The sequence below is a fragment of the Mastomys coucha genome, unplaced genomic scaffold (genome assembly GCF_008632895.1).
Source record: "Mastomys coucha isolate ucsf_1 unplaced genomic scaffold, UCSF_Mcou_1 pScaffold9, whole genome shotgun sequence".
Taxonomy (NCBI): Eukaryota; Metazoa; Chordata; class Mammalia; order Rodentia; family Muridae; genus Mastomys; species Mastomys coucha.
In genome coordinates, this window is record NW_022196915.1 from 57,130,461 (window position 1) to 57,151,545 (window position 21,085).

At 42.7% G+C, this 21,085-nt stretch overlaps 1 protein-coding gene across 5 annotated transcripts in view; it reads right to left on the minus strand.

Moving 5' to 3' along the window:
• Nucleotides 1-5,893: 5,893 nt before the first annotated feature.
• Xpo7 (exportin 7) overlaps nt 5,894-21,085 on the minus strand; it is a 90,547-nt gene continuing 75,355 nt past the window's right edge. For all 5 annotated transcript variants that reach the window (XM_031362652.1, XM_031362655.1, XM_031362654.1 and 2 more), the window contains exons 19-28: nt 20,422-20,528; nt 16,616-16,704; nt 15,310-15,417; nt 13,110-13,192; nt 12,515-12,729; nt 12,013-12,151; nt 10,734-10,894; nt 9,887-9,985; nt 8,165-8,292; nt 5,894-7,444 (exon numbers count right to left, since the gene is read on the minus strand). In XM_031362652.1, coding sequence (XP_031218512.1) covers nt 7,351-7,444; nt 8,165-8,292; nt 9,887-9,985; nt 10,734-10,894; nt 12,013-12,151; nt 12,515-12,729; nt 13,110-13,192; nt 15,310-15,417; nt 16,616-16,704; nt 20,422-20,528 — 1,223 coding nt within the window. In that variant the 3' untranslated portion in view covers nt 5,894-7,350. The remainder of the gene's footprint in view (nt 7,445-8,164; nt 8,293-9,886; nt 9,986-10,733; nt 10,895-12,012; nt 12,152-12,514; nt 12,730-13,109; nt 13,193-15,309; nt 15,418-16,615; nt 16,705-20,421; nt 20,529-21,085) is intronic.

Sequence of the window (21,085 nt, forward strand, 5' to 3'; positions counted from 1 at the left end):
AAAAAAAAAAAAAAAAAAAAAAAAAAAGTTGTATGTAAATGGTGGTTTGTAAGTCTGTGCCTAGTGTTTGTGCCTCTGGCTCCAGGAGGCCAGAAGAGGGTGTTGAATTCCCTGGAACTGGAGTGACAGACCGTTGTGAGCTACCATGTAGGCACTGAGGATGGAATGTGGGTCCTCTACAAGAGCAGCCAGTGCTTTTAACTGCTGAATCACCTCCTAGCTCATTAAACGTTATTTCCTTAATGTCTTTGGTTTTTTATTTGAGGCTTAGTAAAACGATGACTTTTTCTTCTGGGTTTCCGTGTGATTGATTGGTATTCATTTTGTAGAAGTTTGTTGTTGTTGTTGTTGTTGTTGTTGTTGTTTTTGAGACAGGGTTTCTCTGTGTAGTTCTGGCTGTCCTGGAACTCATTCTGTAGACTAGGCTGGCCTTGAACTCAGAAATCCACCTGCCTCGCAGAAATGTTTTTGATATCTCCAGGGGGAGCGCTTTCTCTCAGGTTCATCCAGTTTGCTGTCTTCTTTACAACCCACATCCTAGTCTTGCCCAATGTTTTCTTTTTCCCAGTCAGGTGTCACTCCATTCTGGAACTAGGGAATCATAGGAGAATCATTTGAATTCAGCTGATCACAAAGTTGTTTTGAGTCTCATCTCAACATTCCTCAACTTCCTTTCTCATAGCCCTAGCCTTGGCTCACACACACTCCCATCCGTCAAGGACTGCTTGCTCACCAGGCTGCTAGCCTTTGGAGGTTTAGAAACTGGTTTTCAGGATCAAAGCCCAACCTCTTGCAGGCCTGTTCTTTACTCTGACACAAAGAGGGCTGCACCCGCCCTCTAGTCATGTTATTTTTGCTATTCTTCACAAAATGTGTCATGCCTTTTTGTCATGACTTCTTGGTCTGATCAGGGCTTCCCTGGGAGCTGTCCACTGCAGAGCTTCCCTTTGCGTCTGAGACTTCCTCCACCGGTTCAGCACTTCAACTTTGGGACAGGGACAGCCACTGTGATTTCAGTGTGAGGAGCTGATGCAAACAAACTCCGATTTCTGCAAGCGCAGGGAGATATACCTGGAGTATGTTAGCCCCTTAGTTACAGCCGGACACCACCGGGCGCATGAGTCTTATCTGCGCGTGCGTGTAACAAGGGCGGGCTCTGGTCTGGGGATTCAGCGCAGCCCAGATGCAACCTAGGTGTGGCGTCCCCTTCCGACGCAAGGGACGCGCGGGATCACTTCCGGGGCTGCGCAGACACAGGCTTCGATTTCAGCGCTGCAGCGGGCAGGGGTCGGGCTGGGATTTCTGCAGGGACTTCACTCACTCCAGTGCCTCTTTCCATCCTCTACTTGTCTTCTGCAAACGCATCTGTGGCCATAAGTCACATCCTTGTTATTCATCAGGACGTGACCTGATCCTTTGGTGCTGACTTGGAAAGAACAGATTTTGGTTGCTGAGATAGATTAAGGGACAAGATCAGGATCACCTCAAATAAACAAGCAGGTCTTAAAACTAGATGTGGGGACAGTAGGGCGGGGAGATTTGGGTTTGCAGATATAAGCACAGAATATAGTTTATACACTGACAAAAGCAGGTTTTATGGATGTAAAAGGGACGTGGAAAGGTGTGGCTGCTGAGACTGTTGTTGCAACTGTCTAGCTGAGTGGAAGGGTTCTGCTGTGGTGTTTATAGCTTGCCAATAAAGTTTGTAACACAATATTCTTTGTGACATGTGCCCCAGACTGGATTTAAGAGGTGGCTAATCAGATGAAGAAATGGCCAGCTGTACTCCTTGAGGAGCCGGGAGAGGCTTACATTTTCTGACTTTGGGCTACATTGTCCATACTCTTTACTACTTGTGGGGAATATGTATTAGATTGTGTCAGTGGCTCTTCTGACAGTTTGCAGGGGTTGTTGGGGGAGAGAGCAGTCTATATATTATCCAGCCTTGGTTTGAGTCTTTTGTTTCCTTACTTCTGGGATTTCAGGTGTGCACCACCATGTATAACTCCTCTGAGCTTTCTCATAAGATTATGCCCACTATTCATCCATTCAAAAAAATTCTCTACAAAAATTATGTATATATGTGCACTTGAATGCAGGGCCAGAGAGATTGTTGGATCCCATGGAACTAGTCACAGGCAATTGTGAGCTGCCTGACGCAGGCGCTAGGAGCTTACTTGGATCTTCTCCAGGAACAGCAAGTGCTCTTGGCCTGTCTCTACCATCCATTACCTACCTTTTGTCCCAAGACTGGATTTCAGTTGGTAGCCGAGGCTGATCTGGCGCTTGTGGCGTCTCTCCACCAGTCTTCTCCTAAGTGCTGTTATCACAGGCCTGAGCCACTGCATGCAGACTTTATGCTGCGGGCTTGTTCTCCAGACTTTGATCCAGACACTTGTGACTGGCATAATTTGTGCTTTCGTGGAGTTTCGTAGGTGATTCCCTTCTGCACTCCTTTGCAACCCAGTGATGAGATGAGTTTGGCTACTATGTGTTTCTGTGTGCTGAATGCTTTTATGAAGTCTTCAGTTAAAAGTATAAATGTACCAAGCGGTGGAGGCACACGCTTTTAATCCCAGCACTTTGGGAGGTGGAGACAGGAGGATTTCTGAGTTCAAGGCAAGCCTGGTCTATAGAGTGAGATCCAGGACAGCCAAGGCTACAGAGAGAAAGCTGACTCCAAAAACAACACACACACACACATAAAATATAAAATACAGTATATCTGCTTTTATTACATACTGTCTGCTCACTGGTCTTGGGGAATAGGATTGCTGAGGATTAAAAGTCGGGGCTTGTCCATGCTGAACAAGCACTCTGCCACTGCTCACTTTTAAAGTCAGTGTTTCCTAGAACTGGATTCCATGCAGAAGAGTTGAACTAAGTGTTTTGATTCCAAGGGTTCCTTTTCTGTAGCTGACTATCAAAAAGGCCCTGGCCCAACAGATGCCAAGTGTCATGAATGAAAAGATGACAAGGGTACAGAGAACCACGAACTGGGAAAGTCATTTTCTTCCTTTTTCTTCTTGTTTTCGAGATAGGATTTCTCGGTGCAGCCCTCCCTGGCTGTCCTTGAACTCAGAAATCGGCCTGCCTCTGCTTCGCAAGTGCTGAGATTAAAGGTATGCGTCACCACTGCCCAGTACAAGTCATTACTTCTTAAAAATTGAAAGCCTAGCTAGGCATGGTGGCACATGTCTATAATACCAGTACTAAGGAGAGGGAGGAGAGTAAAAATCCAAGGCTCACCTTGGTTACATTAAGTCTGAATCTAACCTGGCTACAGAACACATATCAAAAAACAGAATTTAGCTAAGAGGTGGTTGATGGTGCACACCTTTAGTCCTAGCACTTGGGAGGTAGAGGGAGGCAGATCTCTTGAGTTTGAGGCCAGCCTGGTCTATATAGTTCCAGGACAGCCAGAGCTGTCACATAGAGAAGCCTTGTCTTGAAAAACCAGCAAAATAAAAACAAAAACAGAATATAAAAATCTAACATTTTGACTCTGAGTAAAATCCCATTTTTGGCTTGCACTGTAGTAGGAAAATATTACCTTTATTTGGGTTAAGCTAATAAATACATAGTACACAATAAAATTTAATAATCATTCGTAAGAGAATTTAGAGTTCAGTGTAGCTTATTCCAGGAACCACTGTGTAGATTAGATACTTGAGTGCCCAGGAACAGCATAGATAACCACAATATACACTTTTCCATGATATCTGAGAAAATAGGAAGTTATAGATAAATGGATTTACAGCAACCTACAGATTGGGAAAAAAAAATTAATTCCTAACCCCACATCTGATAGAGGGCAAATATCTTGAATGGCCGAGAAGCACTTAAAGAAACGTTTAAAGTCCTTACTGATCAGGGAAATGCAAATCAAAATGATCCTGAGATACCACCTTACACCAATCAGAATGACTAAGATCAGACCCAACAGCACATGTTGGCAAGAATGCAGAGAAAGAGGAACACGCCTCCATTGCTCGTGGGATTGCAAATTGGTACAACCACACTGGAAATCAATCTGGACGTTCCTCAGAAAATTAGAAATAGATCTACCTGAAGCCCCAGCTATACCATACTTGGGCATATACCCAAAATATGTCCCACCATGCCACGAGGGCACGTGCTCCACCATAGTGTTTTTGTGATAGCTAGAAGCTAGAAACAACCCAGATGTTCCACAATGGGAGAATGAATACAGAAAATGTGGTTCATTTACACAATGGAATGCTATTCAGCTATCAAGAACAAGGACATCCTAAGTTTTGCAGGCAAATGGATGGAACTAGAAAATATCATCTGGAGTGCAGTATCTCAGACACAAAAAGACATGCATGACAGGAGTGTAGCACAGCTGCCGTCTGAGAGGCTCTACCAGCAGCTGACTGAGACAGAAACAGATATATACACCCAACCAATGGTCTGAAGACCCCATAAGACCAGTAGTCTCAACAAACCTGGACCCTCCGGGATCTTTCGGGCACGGAGTCACTAACCAGGCAGCATACACCAGCTGGTTCAAGGCCCCCAACACATATACAGCAGAGGACCGCCTGGTTTGGTCTCAATGAGAGAAGGTGAACTTAACACTGGAGACTTGAGGCCCCAGGGAATGGGGAGGTCTGGTGGGGTGGGGGACATCCTTTCTGAGAGGGGGAGGAGGAAGGGAGGAGGAACTGTGGGAGGGCAGAACGGGAGGGAGATAACAACTGGACTATAAAAAAAATTAATAATAAAAAAAAGCAAAATAAACCCAAACAAACTGGATTTCATATTAGGTTAAATTTTATGAAATTAGCAATGTGTATTCAGGGGTGGGGTCTCATGTAGTCCAGAATGGTTTTGTTGTACAGCCAAGGTATATCTTAAATTAATCCTGTTTTCATTTCCCAAATCCTAAAGACCTTCCCTACCCCCACCTTTTGGGGGGGGTGAGGGGGAAAGACATGGTCTCTTTACAGTCCTGCCTGACCTCAAACTTCATTTTGCCTGTCTTTGCTTCCCAATTGCTGGGGCTAAAAGCATGAAATACTATTCCAGGGCAAAAACTGTCAGTTGAGTTTTACAAAGCTTGGGGCCATGGAAGATCTCAAGCATGAGCACTTTGCTGTGACCGCACCAAAGATACCACCATTCCTAGTGAGCCTCTTGCCCTGGAATTACTTTGTAGGAGAGAAGGAACGACACTGGCATTTTGTTGACCAAGTGTTACCTCAAGATTTTTCTTGTATTTATGAGAAAGTTTCTTAGTTCCTTTGTCTTATTTACTTCAGAATTAGTATCCCAGGTTCTCCTGCCAGGATGGTTTTTCTAGGACTCCTAGAAAGGTATTCAGGATTGGCTCTTGGGACCTTGCAGGTAAGATACCCACAACTGCCCTATGTTTCTGCTCTTCAATAGGATCCCTCATAATGAAATCACTGTGCAGTGCAGGGCCACAAATCACAAAAACTAGTCCTCATTATTTGCTTAATGTGGCCTGTGCATTCTGTAGTATTTCAGGGGAAAACATTTGCCACTAATCTTGTCATGGCCCTAATAAATGAACCCCAGCCTATATCAGAGAGGCAGATGCAAGGACTAACACAACGGGGCTTTCTTCAGCTACTGCTTAGCTATAGGTCGTCACTTTGTTACCTGGAAAGAGGTAGGAAGATTGTCTTCATTTTGACAACTCTGGAGAACATTATGCTTTGAGTGTGTCAGCGGAACCAGTCATGAGAGTTGAGTCAGACATAGTCTAAGTTAATTTTACGAGGTAGAGGGACCTCTGCAATCTACCGGCTTAAAAAAAAAAATAAAGCGTGTTTGTTTAAATATCTCCATGTGTTTACAGTGAGACACATCCCTGAACATACTACACGTGACTGCTGAAACCAGGTCAGTAGAAACCATCGAAGTTTATTGGCGGTCACAATGCTTACACTGTATGCAGCAAACACCCTTACAAGTCTATCCGCAACCTGATCACGCAAGAAAAGATTCACCACACAGTCGCCAGAGGAGAAGGAAAATTAATAAGCTTGTTTGTGAGGGTTGAGGAAAATAAAAATAAAGCCTAAGTGATAATGTCCCGTGGATAAGAGCTGAACTAGAGATGGAGAACTAGCAGCAGTTATGGGAAAGGACACTGCAAAAGCTTTCTCCATCCAATGTTCCTCTGTAGGTTCACTTTTCTTTTTTAATATTCAAAACATTTATTATGGTTTTTATTTTATAAAAATGTATATTTTTCAAGGGAGAATGTTAAATACTTCATGCTAGGTAGACCTTGTTATTAAGAACCCCTCCCCTGTAGTAACTTCCTCCAGTTCATACATTCATGAGTGCAGGGTACATACATAAATATCCACACACACATCCATACACACTGCCTCAAGGGCTGGGGAAGACAAAAGTTATGGCCACACATATTAGGCCTCTGGTGGACTCATGCAAATTGCTCAACAAGAGAGCAAATGGCTCAATTCTCTGCCGTCTCCCTACAGAGACCAAGAATCCTAAAACATAAATCCAACTTTTAACAGCAAGAGGCTTCTTTCTGAGCATGAGGGTAAGTAAAATGGGAGAAAGGATGGAGATAAGAACACCAGAAGCTTTTAGCTGGAGTTATTTGTCACTGCAGGAGGCTGGGGGACCCAGGGCAGCATCCATGGATGGGGAGGATGGTGCTCCCGCATGGCTCAGAGTTCCTAATAACAAGGTTAATACAGCATCAGGAACGCATCATTGGGGGTGGGGAGGGAAAGGGCATTAAGAAAAAATATACATTTGGAGTTTTTCCTTTTTTGCCTCTCTACACTGTGTCACTAAATATATCTCTGCACTTTCACACATCCTTGTCCAATAAAGCTTCAGGCCACCACAATACACATTTTCTTCACTCGCCATACATAACCCCTCACATCAGCATTGGTGCACTAGACTCTGTAAAAATTTTTCAATCACACTTTTTTGTTTTTAAACTTGAGTCAATATAAACCTTGTTCAAAATGTTATGAAAAAATGTACATGTTTATACAAGGCAGGTTGTGGCAGGACACTGGGTTCTCCCTGCATGGGTGACCCCAGGAGTGGGCCAGAGTCTCAGATGCGTGTGCGTCTGTCTCCTCCCACCACCCCTTCCCACCCAGTCTCCCAGGAACCAGCAGCGCCCTGCCCCTCAGTGAGTGCACGCACACCCCATACTTCCTGGGGAAATAGCTAGTTGACCCTTGCCATTTCCCCCATACCCCTGGAGGAAGGAGCCGGGATCAGCCAGGCTCTCTCCCTTGCAACTGTTCACCCTCTGGACCAGACCAAAGGGACGCTGCTTTGCAAGGTAGAGTCCAAGAGTTGTCAGCTCATCATATCATTGCTATTCACTCCGTAAGTGGAATTCTTCATTGAGTCGTTGACTTCTCGACGGAATGCTGACAGGTTCTGGGTGAACCTGCAGAAAGGATGCAGGTGGGTTGGGGGAAGAAGCAGAAAGGAAAGGTATTTTCCTAAGTACAGAAATAGCTACTGAGAAGCAGAACACAGCAATTTGTGCCTCATCAGCTAACCTTAGTCTCAGGACAATTAGGGAAAGGTGACCTTATTTACACCTCTACTTTTTCCTGGAAACTTCACAGCAGACCAGAGATGGTCAAACTTGAATCTGGGTGGGCTGCCTTGGGCTGTGGCAGCAACATAGACTTAAGAACTGTTTGACAAGAGATGGGGATTAACCTTAGGAAGTAAAGGCGGAAATAGCATGAGGCTGTTACAGTTTTCAGAGGTGAAAGACTAAGGGTATAGAGCTGTGTTGTCCAATATGGAAGCTGCTAACTATAAATGGCTAGGAAGCACTTGTTGATAGCCAATGAGAGCTGAATCAAATAATATTTAAATTCAGTTCTCCATTCACACTCAAATCACTTTTATTTTAAAACACTTTCACTAAAATTATATAATTAAGATAAACCGCTGGCACAACCAGGGTACAGAATCTTGTATCAAGTCTACATCTACTTTCGGGTCAGCACTCAAACTTGTCATGGAGGAGTCTAGCCTGCCTCTCTACTAGACAGACTGCTTCACGTGCTGCTGAATAGAGATGCTTATGGAACTGTGCTTGTCTCAATGGTCTGAAAATAATAGCACTTCTCGGCAAGACCCAGACACTTACCTGTCTCTGTTTTTTGTCAGAAGATTCCGCTCAATGCCTTCCATCAAATTTTCAAAGCACAGATGCATGGCTTGCTGTTTCTCTGGTGGTTGGCTATTGACAATGCTGTTTCTTAAGTCAGAAAAATACTGTGGGCCAAGGAACAAGACAGAAAGTGAAAGAAGGCAGATGAATGTTCCCCAAAGAAGGCAGTATCTACCACAATTCAATTTATACTTTAAAAATTCAAGCACTTAAAGGATGATGTCTCCATATCATTTAAAAACTTTAATTTGTAAGGTAGCTTGTTCAAGATTTCTGCGCCTCCCTTTCCCTGCTGATTGTGGCATGGTCATCATACTTCTTTTTTAGGCAGGGTGTCTCAAATGGCTCAGGATGTCTCTGAACTCACAATTCTGAACTTGTGATCTGCCTTCCTTCCTCCACCTCCCAAGTGCTGGCTCTGTAAGCACTTGCCACTAGACCTGGCATCAGATGCCCTTTCAGGAGCATCTCAAGGCCCAGGACAGAGCTAGACCTAGAGCTTGGGTCCTAGGTGATTTGGAGTCTAGGAATATCGTTCCCTCTTAAAGGATTTATCTCACTACTTAAAGAAAAGTGCTCTTCCATTTTTTCCATTAATTGGTTGTGTTGTGGACTTTTTTGCTGTTGTTGTTTTCCACAGGGTCTCATGTAGCTCACTGGCCTCAAGCTCACAGTGTAGCTGTGGACAATCTTATTAATCTTTTGATTTTCTTGCCTTCACCTCCCAAATGCTGGGATTATATGCATGGAACACTAAACCTGACTGTACAGAGAGTGTACTTCAACAGGAAGTAGGAACAGGATATATTTAGTCAATGCCTTCCCCCTACCTGCTTGCCAAGTGGTGGTAGGAGTTTCATAGTGCCTGGAAATCATAGCTGTGTAAATACTTATTACTTTTAGAAGCCTCTGGCTTTCCTACCTTTCCTTTTTGTTTTCAGAGATTTTATTTCTATTCTTTTTCTGTATCTGTTTGTGTCTAAGTGCCCTCAAATGACAGAGAAGTGTTAGATTCATTGGAAATGGAGTTACAGATGGTTGAGTGCTGTCTGATGTGGGAGTCAGGATTTAAACTTTGGTCTCTCTGGAAGAATGGCTAACAGATTTAATCACTGATCCATCCCTTCAGACTCCTTTTCTTTCTGAGCAAGAATCTTACTATCTGGCTCTCCTGGAACTAGCTATATAGACCAGGCTAGCCTTGACTTCAGAGACAGCATCCCGCCTCTGCATCCTGAGTGCTGGGATTAAAGGTATACACCACCAAACACATACATACAACATATCAACACATACACACACTCTCTTGAGGAGGAGTTATAGCTGGAGAGATGGTTCAGCATTTAAGAGAGCACCAGCTGTTTTCTAGAGGACCTCCATTTAGTTCCCAGTACCCATATGGCAGCTCAAAACCACCTGTAATTCCAGTTCCAGGGGAAATGCATGTTTTCTTCTGGCTTCCAAGAGCACCAGGCACACATGTGGTGCACATACACACACACGTCTTCTTCTGGCTTCTAAGAGTACCAGACCACACATGTGGTGCACATATATGCAGACAAAACACCCAAGCATCAGGCATATAAAAATAAAATATTTTAATTTAAAAAAAAAAAAAAAAAAAGAAGCTTAAACCCAGGGCCCCAGGGTTGGTCTTAAGTACCTGAAGTCCGAAGCCTCTTGCTGGTCCTTGCTTACCTTTTCATTAAGTAGTATTAAGCCAAGCAGGGGTCGAGACATAGACCACTGATTCCTACAATCTTCAAAGATGATGATGTTCAGCACCGTGGACAGCATCTATAAGCAAGAAGGCAGAGATTTGTTTTGGCTACCTAAGATGAGAGGACAGGCTCCAAACAGGCCTTTTGTTTTTGATTTTTTTTTTCGAGACAGGGTTTCTCTGTGTCACTCTGGCTGTCCTGGAACTCACTCTGTAGACCAGGCTGGCATCGAACTCAGAAATCTGCCTGCCTCTACCTCCCAAGTGCTGGGATCAAAGGCGTGCGCCACCACCACCCAGCCAAACAGGCCTTTTCTGTGTAAGGAAAGCCACAAAAACTGTGAAGCTTCATTTTGGTCTTCTGCTTTAAGGACAATTTTTATGGTAAAATTTTATTTACTGGTGGTCTTTCCCTGTTTATTTCTTTGTCAGTGCTGAGGATTGAACCCAGGGCCTTTGTGCATCCAGCAAGTGCTGCCACACCCCCAGCTCTGTGCTGTACTCTTGTTCCTACTTTGCAAAAGGAGTACAAGCCAGCCCTAAGAAAACTAGATATGGTTAACTCATAATCCATTTCCCAGCAGTGAGAGAGGAATGCAGTTTTCATGAAAGAAAGAGTGCTCCTGAGATAGGATGAAGGTGTAGGGTTGGTGACACTCAGCTCATTTCAGATGTTTTCTAGATCTAGAAAATTAAAAATCTACCGCCATTATTACTACATGCACATGAGCACAGTGAGATGTGAGTCACTTTGGCCTTCCCTTTCTCGAAGATGCTCATTCATGGTGGGACACACCACCATCAATTAGCCCTCGGACTCCTTACCTGCTGGATCATAGCTGGATGCTGCTGCATGATATGCAGAAAGCAGTCACTCTCCCGGTTCAGGGGTGTTGTCCTTTTCTTGGTGCTCCGTGACAGCTGTTTGAAGAGATACGTCACAATATGGTCTAGGCAGGAACAGCAGCCTGTGCATACCATGGTATCTGGAAAAAAGATGGAGAAGAACAGGAATGCTGAGCTGCTGCTGATATGGATGAATAGATTAATACTGGCTGCAATCCCGTAAGGGTACTCAGTTAGCTTAGCCTGGGACCTCAGCCAAGGTCACCATTGACACACAAGGCCTAATTTTAAAATGCAGTTTAATATATAATATAAATATTAAATTATTGGCTTAATGTATTTTGTTTCATTAAAAAAATAAAGTTGCCATTCAACAAGTGCTTTATTTGTGCCAAATATTTTGCTAAATCCTTTCCAAATACTGTCCTTAATATATGCCTTTGAGAATTCTAGGAGGTAAATACGGCCTCTGGCAACAGAGACACCAGCTTGGAGAGATAATGAGACTCATCTAAAATCACTCTGCTAGAAACAGACAGAGTTGTAGAACCCAGAGCCTGAAGTAGAAGCCTGAGTTACTGGTGGAAGAGGCCATTGTCTAAGACAGTTTTATACAGCCTGAGAACATCTACCTTGGTTAGAATGGGCTATGTTCTGGCCTCATCTCTAAAAGTGCCTTGGGAGACCCCCAGTCTCTGTGTGCCTCTCATCAAGGGACACAGTAGGATATGCTGACTAGGGAAGGCTGCTAGGCTAAGGGAAGAACACTTGAGCACATAGGCCATTTCTAAGTTTCCTGAGGAACCTGGCAATGTGCAGAGCCCCTCAGACAGGGTCTGATGCCTTGGGGCTAGATGCCCTGATATGGCTTTGTCCTAGAGAGAAGTATGGATGCATCACGGAGGTGGCAGTGAGGTGCGAGTAATTCACAGTTGATAAGGTCTTATGCTCATGAGAGTATCAACCTCCTAACATGCCTAAGGGGATTCTGCCTGATTTGCATTATGCCTGCTTATTTCAGCTTGATTCTATCCCTCTACAACTCTTCTGAACAAGCCAGTGAGGTGTCCTGATTTCCTCCAGCCTATGAACACTAGTGCTTGCTGTTCCTGTACTCTCATGGGCTTCCTACCCAGGTTTTATGTGTATACTTTGACCCCATCTTCTCCTGCCCTGGAGCTTACTCATTCCTCTGTACTCACCCGTTATACTATGTAAGGTGTAATTACAGCACAAACCAGACAACCCCAGTGCTTACCAAGTGCAGTAAGTCCTTCAGAAATAGAAGAGAGGATGTACATGATGACATGAGGTTCCAGGCTTGCAATAAAGTTCATATGGTCCTGGGTCAGGACTTCCAGTAGTGAATAATAAGACTGGCTGAGCTTGGGGTAATCCTGGGCAGAGGAGAAAAAAGAAAATCAGCTGAATCATTTGGTACTTTAGCAGGGAGGGAGGTCATTAGCAAAATAGTTCTTTCAGTTGAGAAAAAAAAAGACTTAGTTATAGCAGAAAGGAATGAGGTTGTAGTCTCTTGTCTGTCTGAGACACCATCTCTCTATATAGCCCTGGCTGGCCTGGGCCTTGCTGTTGACCAGGCTGTTCTTGAACTCAGAGATCTGCCTTCCTCTTCCTCCTAAGTGTTGGGATTAAAGGCGTGAGGTTGTAGTTCCTTAGGAAAACATTAAATCACAGTCACAGGCAGAGAAAAGAAGGAACACAATCTGAGCGAGAAGCTGCCAGTGGGGCGTAGGGCTTACCAGGAGGTCACTATGAGGAATAGAGAGGAGAAGCTTGATGAAGGTCTGTAGGGCATTTTCCAAGGCATCATCTCCATAGAGACGGAAGACCCCAAAGTTGACGTAACTCCCACTGAGGGCTGCCTTTAGCATGGAGAAGCAGATAGAGATGCCCTTGAGCTTCAGGGCATAGACCTGATCCTTTGGCACCTCTCCTAGTGTCAGGATACGATTGCCTGTAAAAACATATAGGAACTATGTATACAACCATGTTCATAGTACTTTTTTTTTTTTTTTTTTTGCAAATAGGGTCTAAGTAGTTCTGTCTGCCCTTGAACTCACAGAGGTCTGCCTGCCCCTGTGAGTTCCAAGTGTTGAGTTTAAAGGCATTTGATGCCGCACCTGGTATTCATAGTTTTAAAGTCATCCTAACGCTCCTATTTCAAAGGCATATAGAATATACACTTCAGCAGGTCTTTGGTGATATGTAGCAGTCTAATACTTAGTAAGGAACACAAGACTTTATAGAAATGCTGTCCTAGCTACTGTTTATCTAACTCGAGACTACACACTGTTGGATTCACTTCCAGGGACATTATCTTTCTAAAGCACTTACCATACATTGTTATCATCTTGCTGGTTTCTCGGAAAAGTAAGATACCATTGGGAGATGAAACATCAAATTGGAGTCGCTGAGATCTGAGTAGAAAATACAGAAAGACAAAAAGTCAAAGATATTTCTTAGAAGTACTTCTTGGAAGATCAGGATCCTCTAGGTTCTCACTGGTGCTCCATGGGTGACCCAGCACTACTGCTGCAAACAGCTTACTCCACTGGGGAAAGAACCACACTTTTTATTCAATGATGTTGCTCCTCTCTCCCTTCCCCTCCTCCCTCATTCATTTATTTATTTATTTCCCAAACAGGGTTTCTCTGTGTAGCCCTGGCTATCCTGGAACTCACTCTGTAGACCAAGCTGGCCTCGAACTCCCAGAGATCTGGTTTGCCTCTGCCTCCTGAGTTCTGGGATTAAAGATGTGCACTACTACGACAGGATTTCTTTAAAGCCCAACAATTTAGGTTCAAGTTCTGTTCCTCAAACAATGAAACCATTAAAATACAACCAAATCAAACCAAGCAAAACAACAGGACAGTAGATAAAACTAAGGCTTTTAAGTGCTCAGTTTTATTTATGGCATAGCTTCTACCAGCCATTAACTGGTACTAACTCCTAAGTCTCCATTTGCATATATGCACAGGCTTGGTGGCAAAAGGAGGATTAAGCACTATTCCCACTTTTTTTGAGACATGGTTTCAGTACATACTCACAGAGACTTGCCTGTCTCTACTTCCTTAGTAGGTGTTAAAAGCAATTGCCACTATATCCAGCAAAACTACTGGTTTTTGAGACAGCAGTTCTCTGTCTAATCCTGGCTGTCCTGAACTTGGTCTGTAGACCATGCTTGTCTCTGCCTCCCGAGTGCTGAGATTAATGTTATGTACCACCACTGACTGACTGTCTGGCTTACTGTTACCAGTTCCTAAGAATACAAAGAGATCTGGAATGCTCTAACACTCAAATACCACACAGGGAAGGATAAATGTTAATAATCTTAGTTTTGGTTCCTGACTACTCTTAAAGCCAGAATGTGTTTTAGCTACCCAATTTTGGAGCAAATGTCACCTGGGTCATTTAGGCCTTCAAGATCCAGAGTCCTTCATGACATCCTGCTGACAGTCAAGACATACTTCTACAATCAGCTCTAAAGCACTCACTTCCTATGTGCTTTCTCTGTTTCTACTCACTTCAGTACAGTCTATTCTTTACGTGGCGGGTAGCTAGAAGAAGCTTAAATGATGTAACCAAATCATGGACAAAGTTGCAGAAAATGCTTAGTACCTTCCTACTTAGTGTGGAAAAATGTCTGCTCTTCAATATTACTTGGTACTTCTGTACTAAGGTTCTGAGCACTGGCACCTCTGCCCACAAACTTGATTTCCTCTATGAGCTGTGCCTGCTCACCAGGATCCAGTACTGTAGGATGTTAAAACAGTTTTATCTGCTTACGATTTTCACCTGGAGTTCCACCGGAATCTTTGTCATTCAGATCCTAGCCTAAATATCAGTTTCTGTGAAAAGTTTTCCTGAAACCCTCCCTCTAATTCCTTTTAATTTTATTACTTTTTAAAAAACAATTTTAATCACTGCTAAAATTCTTTTGGGGGCATAGGGTCTGATGCTGCACCCCAGGCTGGTTGGGTACTCATTAAAACCCAACCTGGGGCCAGAGAGATGGCTCAGCAGTTAAAAGCACTGACTGCTCTCCAGAGGTCCTGAGTTCAATTTCCAGCAACCATATGGTAGCTCACAACCATCTGTAATGGGCATCCAATGCTGTCTTCTGGTATGTCTGAAGACAGTGACAGTGTACCCACATACATGAAAAAAACAAACAAACAAATCTCTAAAAAAAAAAAAAAGGCCCAACCTAAGCTCAAATTCACAGCAATGCCCAGGAGGAGGGATGAAGATCAGGAGATTCAGGCTCAACCTGGGGTACTGAGACCCAGTCTCAAAACAGAACACCCTATTTCCTTTTCCATAAAAACAAATAAAACAGGATATCCTGAGCCCTTTTGGTAATTTATTTCCTGCATATAGCAATGGCTTTGTGTGGCTGGGAATAGTTTTCAAATATCACAAACACATACACTTTTAGAAGGTTGCAAATTTGACAGTAGTTTGTGCCCACAGCACAAGAAAATGAATTACCTTAGGGGTTCTCAAGCAGCAGAGCACCCCCCATCATGCTTACCTGTTATGAACTAATTCAGCCATCAGCTTGAGCACAGGTGTGGTACAGGCTGGGTCATGGTACCAGAGCTCAATTGCCCGCTGGAGAATCGGCATGTAGGAGGGGTATCTATAAAGTAGGTGCTAAGGAGGACACTCTGAATCCAAATGTCACAGACTTTAACCTTTTCAGTGCTCATCAAACACAAATCCATACTATAGCTCTTTTATCTTCCTGTCGTGCTTACCAACCTGGGGAACTTTTTTTATGTGAGCAATGTCTGTCTGTCTGTCTGTCTGTCAGACTTAAGGAATACATTTCAATTCTCAGTGCTTTTATTTTGAAGAACACAGTGTATTCCGTATTTTTATTTATACTCTACTACTTATATGACAGGAGATCAACTATTTCTTTTATGCTGGAGAAACTACAGGAGAAACAGGTACTCATATTTTGATGATACAAGGTTGTAAACTTAACTTCCTTCCTGGGGCTGGAGACATGGCTCAGTGGATAACAGCACTGACTATTCTTTCAAAGGACCCTGGTTCAATTCCAGCACCCACATGGCAGCTTATAGCTGTCTGTAACGCCAGTTCCAGAGGATCTGGCATCCTTACACAGACATTGGACAGAACACCAATGCATATAAAAATAAATAAGTCTTTTGTTTGTTTGTTTGTTTGTTTTTTCGAGACAGGGTTTCTCTGTGTAGTCCTGGCTGTCCTGGAACTCACTCTGTAGACCAGGCTGGCCTCGAACTCAGAAATCCGCCCGCCTCTGCCTCCCAAGTACTGGGATTAAAAGTGTGCGCCACCACCGCTCGGCAAATAAATAAGTCTTAAAAAACAAAAACAAAACAACAACAACAACAACAACAAAATCGATTTTCTTCCTAGCTCTACAAGGTTTCTTATAGTTAACTGTATGAGACCAGGTCTGGCTTTCTTTTTGTCTTTTTTTTTTCCTAAGACAGGGTTTCTCTGTGTAGTCATGGCTATCCTGGAACATGCTGTGTAGACCAGGCTAGCCTCCAAGTTAAGGCTCCTCTCTCCTGTGTCTGCTTCCTGAGTGCTGGAATTAAAGGTGTGCACCACCATGTGTGGCTTTTCCACACACAGTAAAAGAATTTTATGTTCCTTATGTACTAATCAAAGTGCAGGGTTTCGTCTTGAGCCCATTGCAGTGCACCCCTAAGAAAAAGCAGACCTTCTGGATAACCATCTTTTTGAGCATCAACCTTCCGTTGCCTTCTGCTTCCTACTCCTATCATATAACTACATTCCAGTTATGGTCTGTGCAATGTTTCCAGTCTGAGATAGGATACATCCATTCGAAGAGCATCATGAAACTGGTCTTGGCATTGAAGGCAAAGGCTATCCCTCTCAGGTCTCTTACTAGGCCAACGAGAGTTCTCTGTAGCAGGATGCAGAAAGAGAAAAAAAACACCCCAATTATAATCCTCTGACAGGAATTCCAGGCAATTGCAATCAAACTCTTTCTTTCACAGCTCAAAAAACACTCCTATCCCAATATTCTAAATCTATTTCTTAATGCTAGAATGGAATCTTTTCACCTGAAAAATTAGTTTTGGAAACATGATATGCAGGTTGAAGATTTCTTGTAACAAAATTTGGAATCCAAAATCCTCTATAATAGAAAATATGTTTTAGGTAAGCGAGGCAGGGGCAATCCTGAGGGCCTCACATATGTGAGAAAAGCACTTTACCCAATTCCCACATCCTACATTGTTAAAATCTCAATTTAATTTTCAGTATGCCCAGTAAGTGGAAAACTCTGTTATGAAACTGTTCTTATACAGAATCACTGGGCTAGGAGACAGGTCAGTGCTTTGATCCCTAAGACCCCTGTACTGCAAAAGAGTAAGAAAGTCCTCATGACTAACAATAGAAGCACAACATTACCTTCAGGCCAAGTGCATCAAGTGTATGTGAAACACAACTGGATTTTGTATTTAGATTTGAGTCCCATTCTCAAAATATCTCATTATATATATGTAAATATGCCAAAATCTATTTAAAAAAAACCCACCTGAAAGTTCAAACATCTCTGGTCCAAGCATTTCAAAGAAGGATTATATACACCTTATTCTCAGAAAAATAGTATGGTTTATGACTCACTACTGCAAAAACAAAGTTAAGCTATTTTGTTCTCCATGCTGAAGCTTGAACTGTGGCCTCATTTATGCTAAAAAAGGACCCTTGAATATAGTAAATTTTAAGACATTAAGGAAAAAAATATAAAGACCAGGAAAGCAAAATAACTCAGTTGTACGTAAGGCAAGGGAAAAAGCTCATATACAGGGCTTCTGTCCCAAGTTCTTCACCCTAAAGGAACGCAAATGTAGACTCTACCAACAAGAAGAGAAAGGGAATAGACATAGTACCTTCCCCCTTATATCTGGCTACCAGAAAATAAGACTGATGTGTTAAACCTCAGTATAGCTGTTTACACACCATACTCTCCATTTACAGAGGAGGCCTAGTAACTTTCCCATGGTTATGTTGCTTCTCAGAGTAGGGCATATATAGCTTCTATCAAGAAGCAGATCTGGTGCTGGTAAGATGGCTCCATGTGCTTTCTTTTGGTGACCTGAATTTGATCCCTGAACCACCTAAAGGTAGAAGAGAACTGCCTCCACACAGCTGTCTCCTGCCTCCACATACACTCTGTGGCACACACCATATACCACATACTCTCTCTTTTTCTCTGGAGCTATTAAATCCAGTAGTTCTTTCTCAATAGAATTTCTACTTGGGCATCCTGATTAATAAGACTATTTTAAAACCTATTATATAAGCCTGGTAGTAGTGGTATACACCTTTGATCCCAGATCCTTTGATCTGGAGGCAGAGGCAGGCAAATTTCTGTGAGTTCGAGGCCTGTCTGGTTTACAGAGAAAGTTCCTGGGCAGCCAGGATTACACAGAGAAATCCCGTCTTGAAAAAAAAAAAAAAAAAAAAAACCAGGCCGGGCTGTGGTGGCGCACGCCTTTGATCCCAGCACTTGGGAGGCAGAGGCAGGTGGATTTCTGAGTTCAAGGCCAACCTGGACTACAGAGTAAGTTCCAGGACAGCCTGGGCTATACAGAGAGACCCTGTCTCAAAACAAACAAACAAATAAACAAAAACCCAAACCAAAACAAAAACCAAACAAAAGAGAAAATCCAATTCTATTATATTATCATTAGAATGCCTGGGATTTGAGAGTGCTGACTTGTTTAGCAGAAGCTGCTGTACTACTCTATGAACAGTAGTCTTGAAGCAAACGGTTCTCTGAGCTAATACCACGGCTCAACTTTCTAGTCTAAGATACATCAACGTAAAAGACTTGGTACATGGGCCAAGCCAGAAATAATGGGTGACCATTGCAGCTCACTGTCAATGTGGTTTCTCTAGGTAGTCTTATTACTTGCTTTGAACAGAACTAAGATGATGGGAAAGACCTGGCATTCACTGATGCTCTTAAGTACCTCTCCCCTTCCAATAACTCAGACCCCAACACAAGCATAGAGTTGAGAAAGCTGTACAGAGTGCTACTGCTGACTACCTTGCTGTAAAGTCTTAGTTTTCCATCTTTCAAAATTGAAACAAAAGTTTTTAAACATTTATTTGTGTGTGTGTGTGTATTTGTGTGTGCACAGACATGTGTACTCACATATATGTTATAATAGTGCATGCCAGAAGACAACTTGAAGGAGTTGGTCCTCTTCCTTCACTGAGTTGGTAATGGAGATTGAACTCAGGTTGTCAGGACTGGTTGAGTGTCCTACCCACTGAGCTACTGTGCTATTTCCTAACAGGCTTTAAAAGATGAACTGTCAGGTAAAACCTCACATTTTTCTCATCCATACCCCTTTGCTATCTGGCGTCTTTCTGCTCAGTCTGGGTGCCCTTAGGACATTGAAACAGTCCTACTCCCAATGTTAACAATTGTCAGGTCTTCTGATGAGGCCAGATGAGTATGTACGCACAAAGTAAAAACAGAAGAGTAACAATCAAATGACAATTGTGAGAGTCAGAAATCAAGAATGAAAAAACTAACTTAAAACCTGACATAAAGAATATGGAAATTTAAAGAATAATCTTTTTTTAAGCCCAGGGGCTTCAAGTAGGTGGCATATGACAGAGCCACAATTCCTAGGCTCCTCAAAAGAAACCGTCACAGAAATAAGGAATTACAAAGAACTCAATGATAATGAAATTGCCATGTCCCAAAATTTACGGGTTTTGAAAATGTGTTTTGATGGGTGGGAGGTAGGAAAAATCTGAAAGAAGCTGGGGGAAGGGACATTGTGATTAAAATATATGGTGTGAAAAACATTTTTTATAATTAAGAAAAAGAAAAGAGCTGGGCAGTGGTGGCGCACGCCTTTGATCCTAGCACTTGGGAGGCAGAAGCAGGTGGATTTCTGAGTTCGAGGCCAGCTTGGTCTACAGAATGAGTTCCAAGAAGCCAGGGCTACATAGAGAAACCCTGTCTTGAAAAACTAAAAAAAAAAGAAAAAGAAAAGAAAATCTGTTTCATGAAAGTGGAGAAGCACCTAACACTACATGTGAAACAGTAAAGATGACGAAGTTGACATTCAAACTAAAAACATTCACACAAAGAAATATTTTAGAATAATATGCCTAGTTTTATAGCTTTACAATAAGAAAGAGCTGAAAAGAATTGAGTAACTTGAATAAAACCATGAAAACAAAGGTAGAAAAACACAGAGAAATAAAGTAAAAAAAGTTTCTTTTTGCTTTTTGCAAAGACTAATAATCCACAGGACTTGTCTAGAAAAACAGCGAAATCTCTAGTAAACAGCATTAGAAATTAAAGTGGGACACAAGTCAAGATTAGCAGTGCTTCAAGAGACAGAAAAAAAACCTGTTACTTCATGTTGACACATCTAAAAATGTACACAACAATCTCTAGGCACGGATTAAGACACACTTTAATATGAAGAGAAGATTTCAACTTAAAATCTCAAGAGCACAAGAGACTCAGATGTCAGCCAGGGAATGGTTTGTAGATAAGCTACACCCTTTGGCAGCTACCTAATCCTTGATTTACCAGGGACTGCCTTTAGCCAGAAGCCACCTGGTTTATGGGTGGTGGACTCACCTTTGCCTCTTGTTCATTGAAGCTGTTAGTGCTGAACATCTGGGCCACAGCCTCAAACGCTGCTGTTAGAGGAAGCATGAATTGTTCATACTGATCTTCATCCTCTCCTGCAAGGGAAACAACCCTGGGTGTGACTCTAATGCCAACAAGTCCAAACTGTGAATGCTTGAGAAATAAGTTGGGTAAAGGAGGAGGAGGTCCCAAGGTAACCCAAAGGCTCCCTTAAGTATCCCAACAGTGTTAGTAGTAATCCAAGGCAAACCATAGCTGAGACAGACGTATGCACAAGGCACTACTTGTGTTTGTTTATTTTGTACTGGTATCAGTTGAGAGGGGTCTAAGACTAGTGTTTTAGTACTAGGTGAGATGCCTCTGGAAGCTTTACTCACATGCACTTTTCTTAGTCTTTCATAAACCTAGAAGGTGTCCTGTCATTTTAGTAGGATTAAATGAAAATGATGTAACACCACAAGGACAACCACCACTGAGCAACAATGATTAGCTGAACCACCAGAGCTACCTAGGTGACTGTCCTTCCCTGTTCATATGCACTGGAGACCTACACAATTAAACCTTTGTTAACTGGGTCAAGTGGGTTGCTCATTAGTGTGGGGAGGAGGTGGTTCTGGCCAATAAGAATCTCAATAATTCTCTTATTTTATAC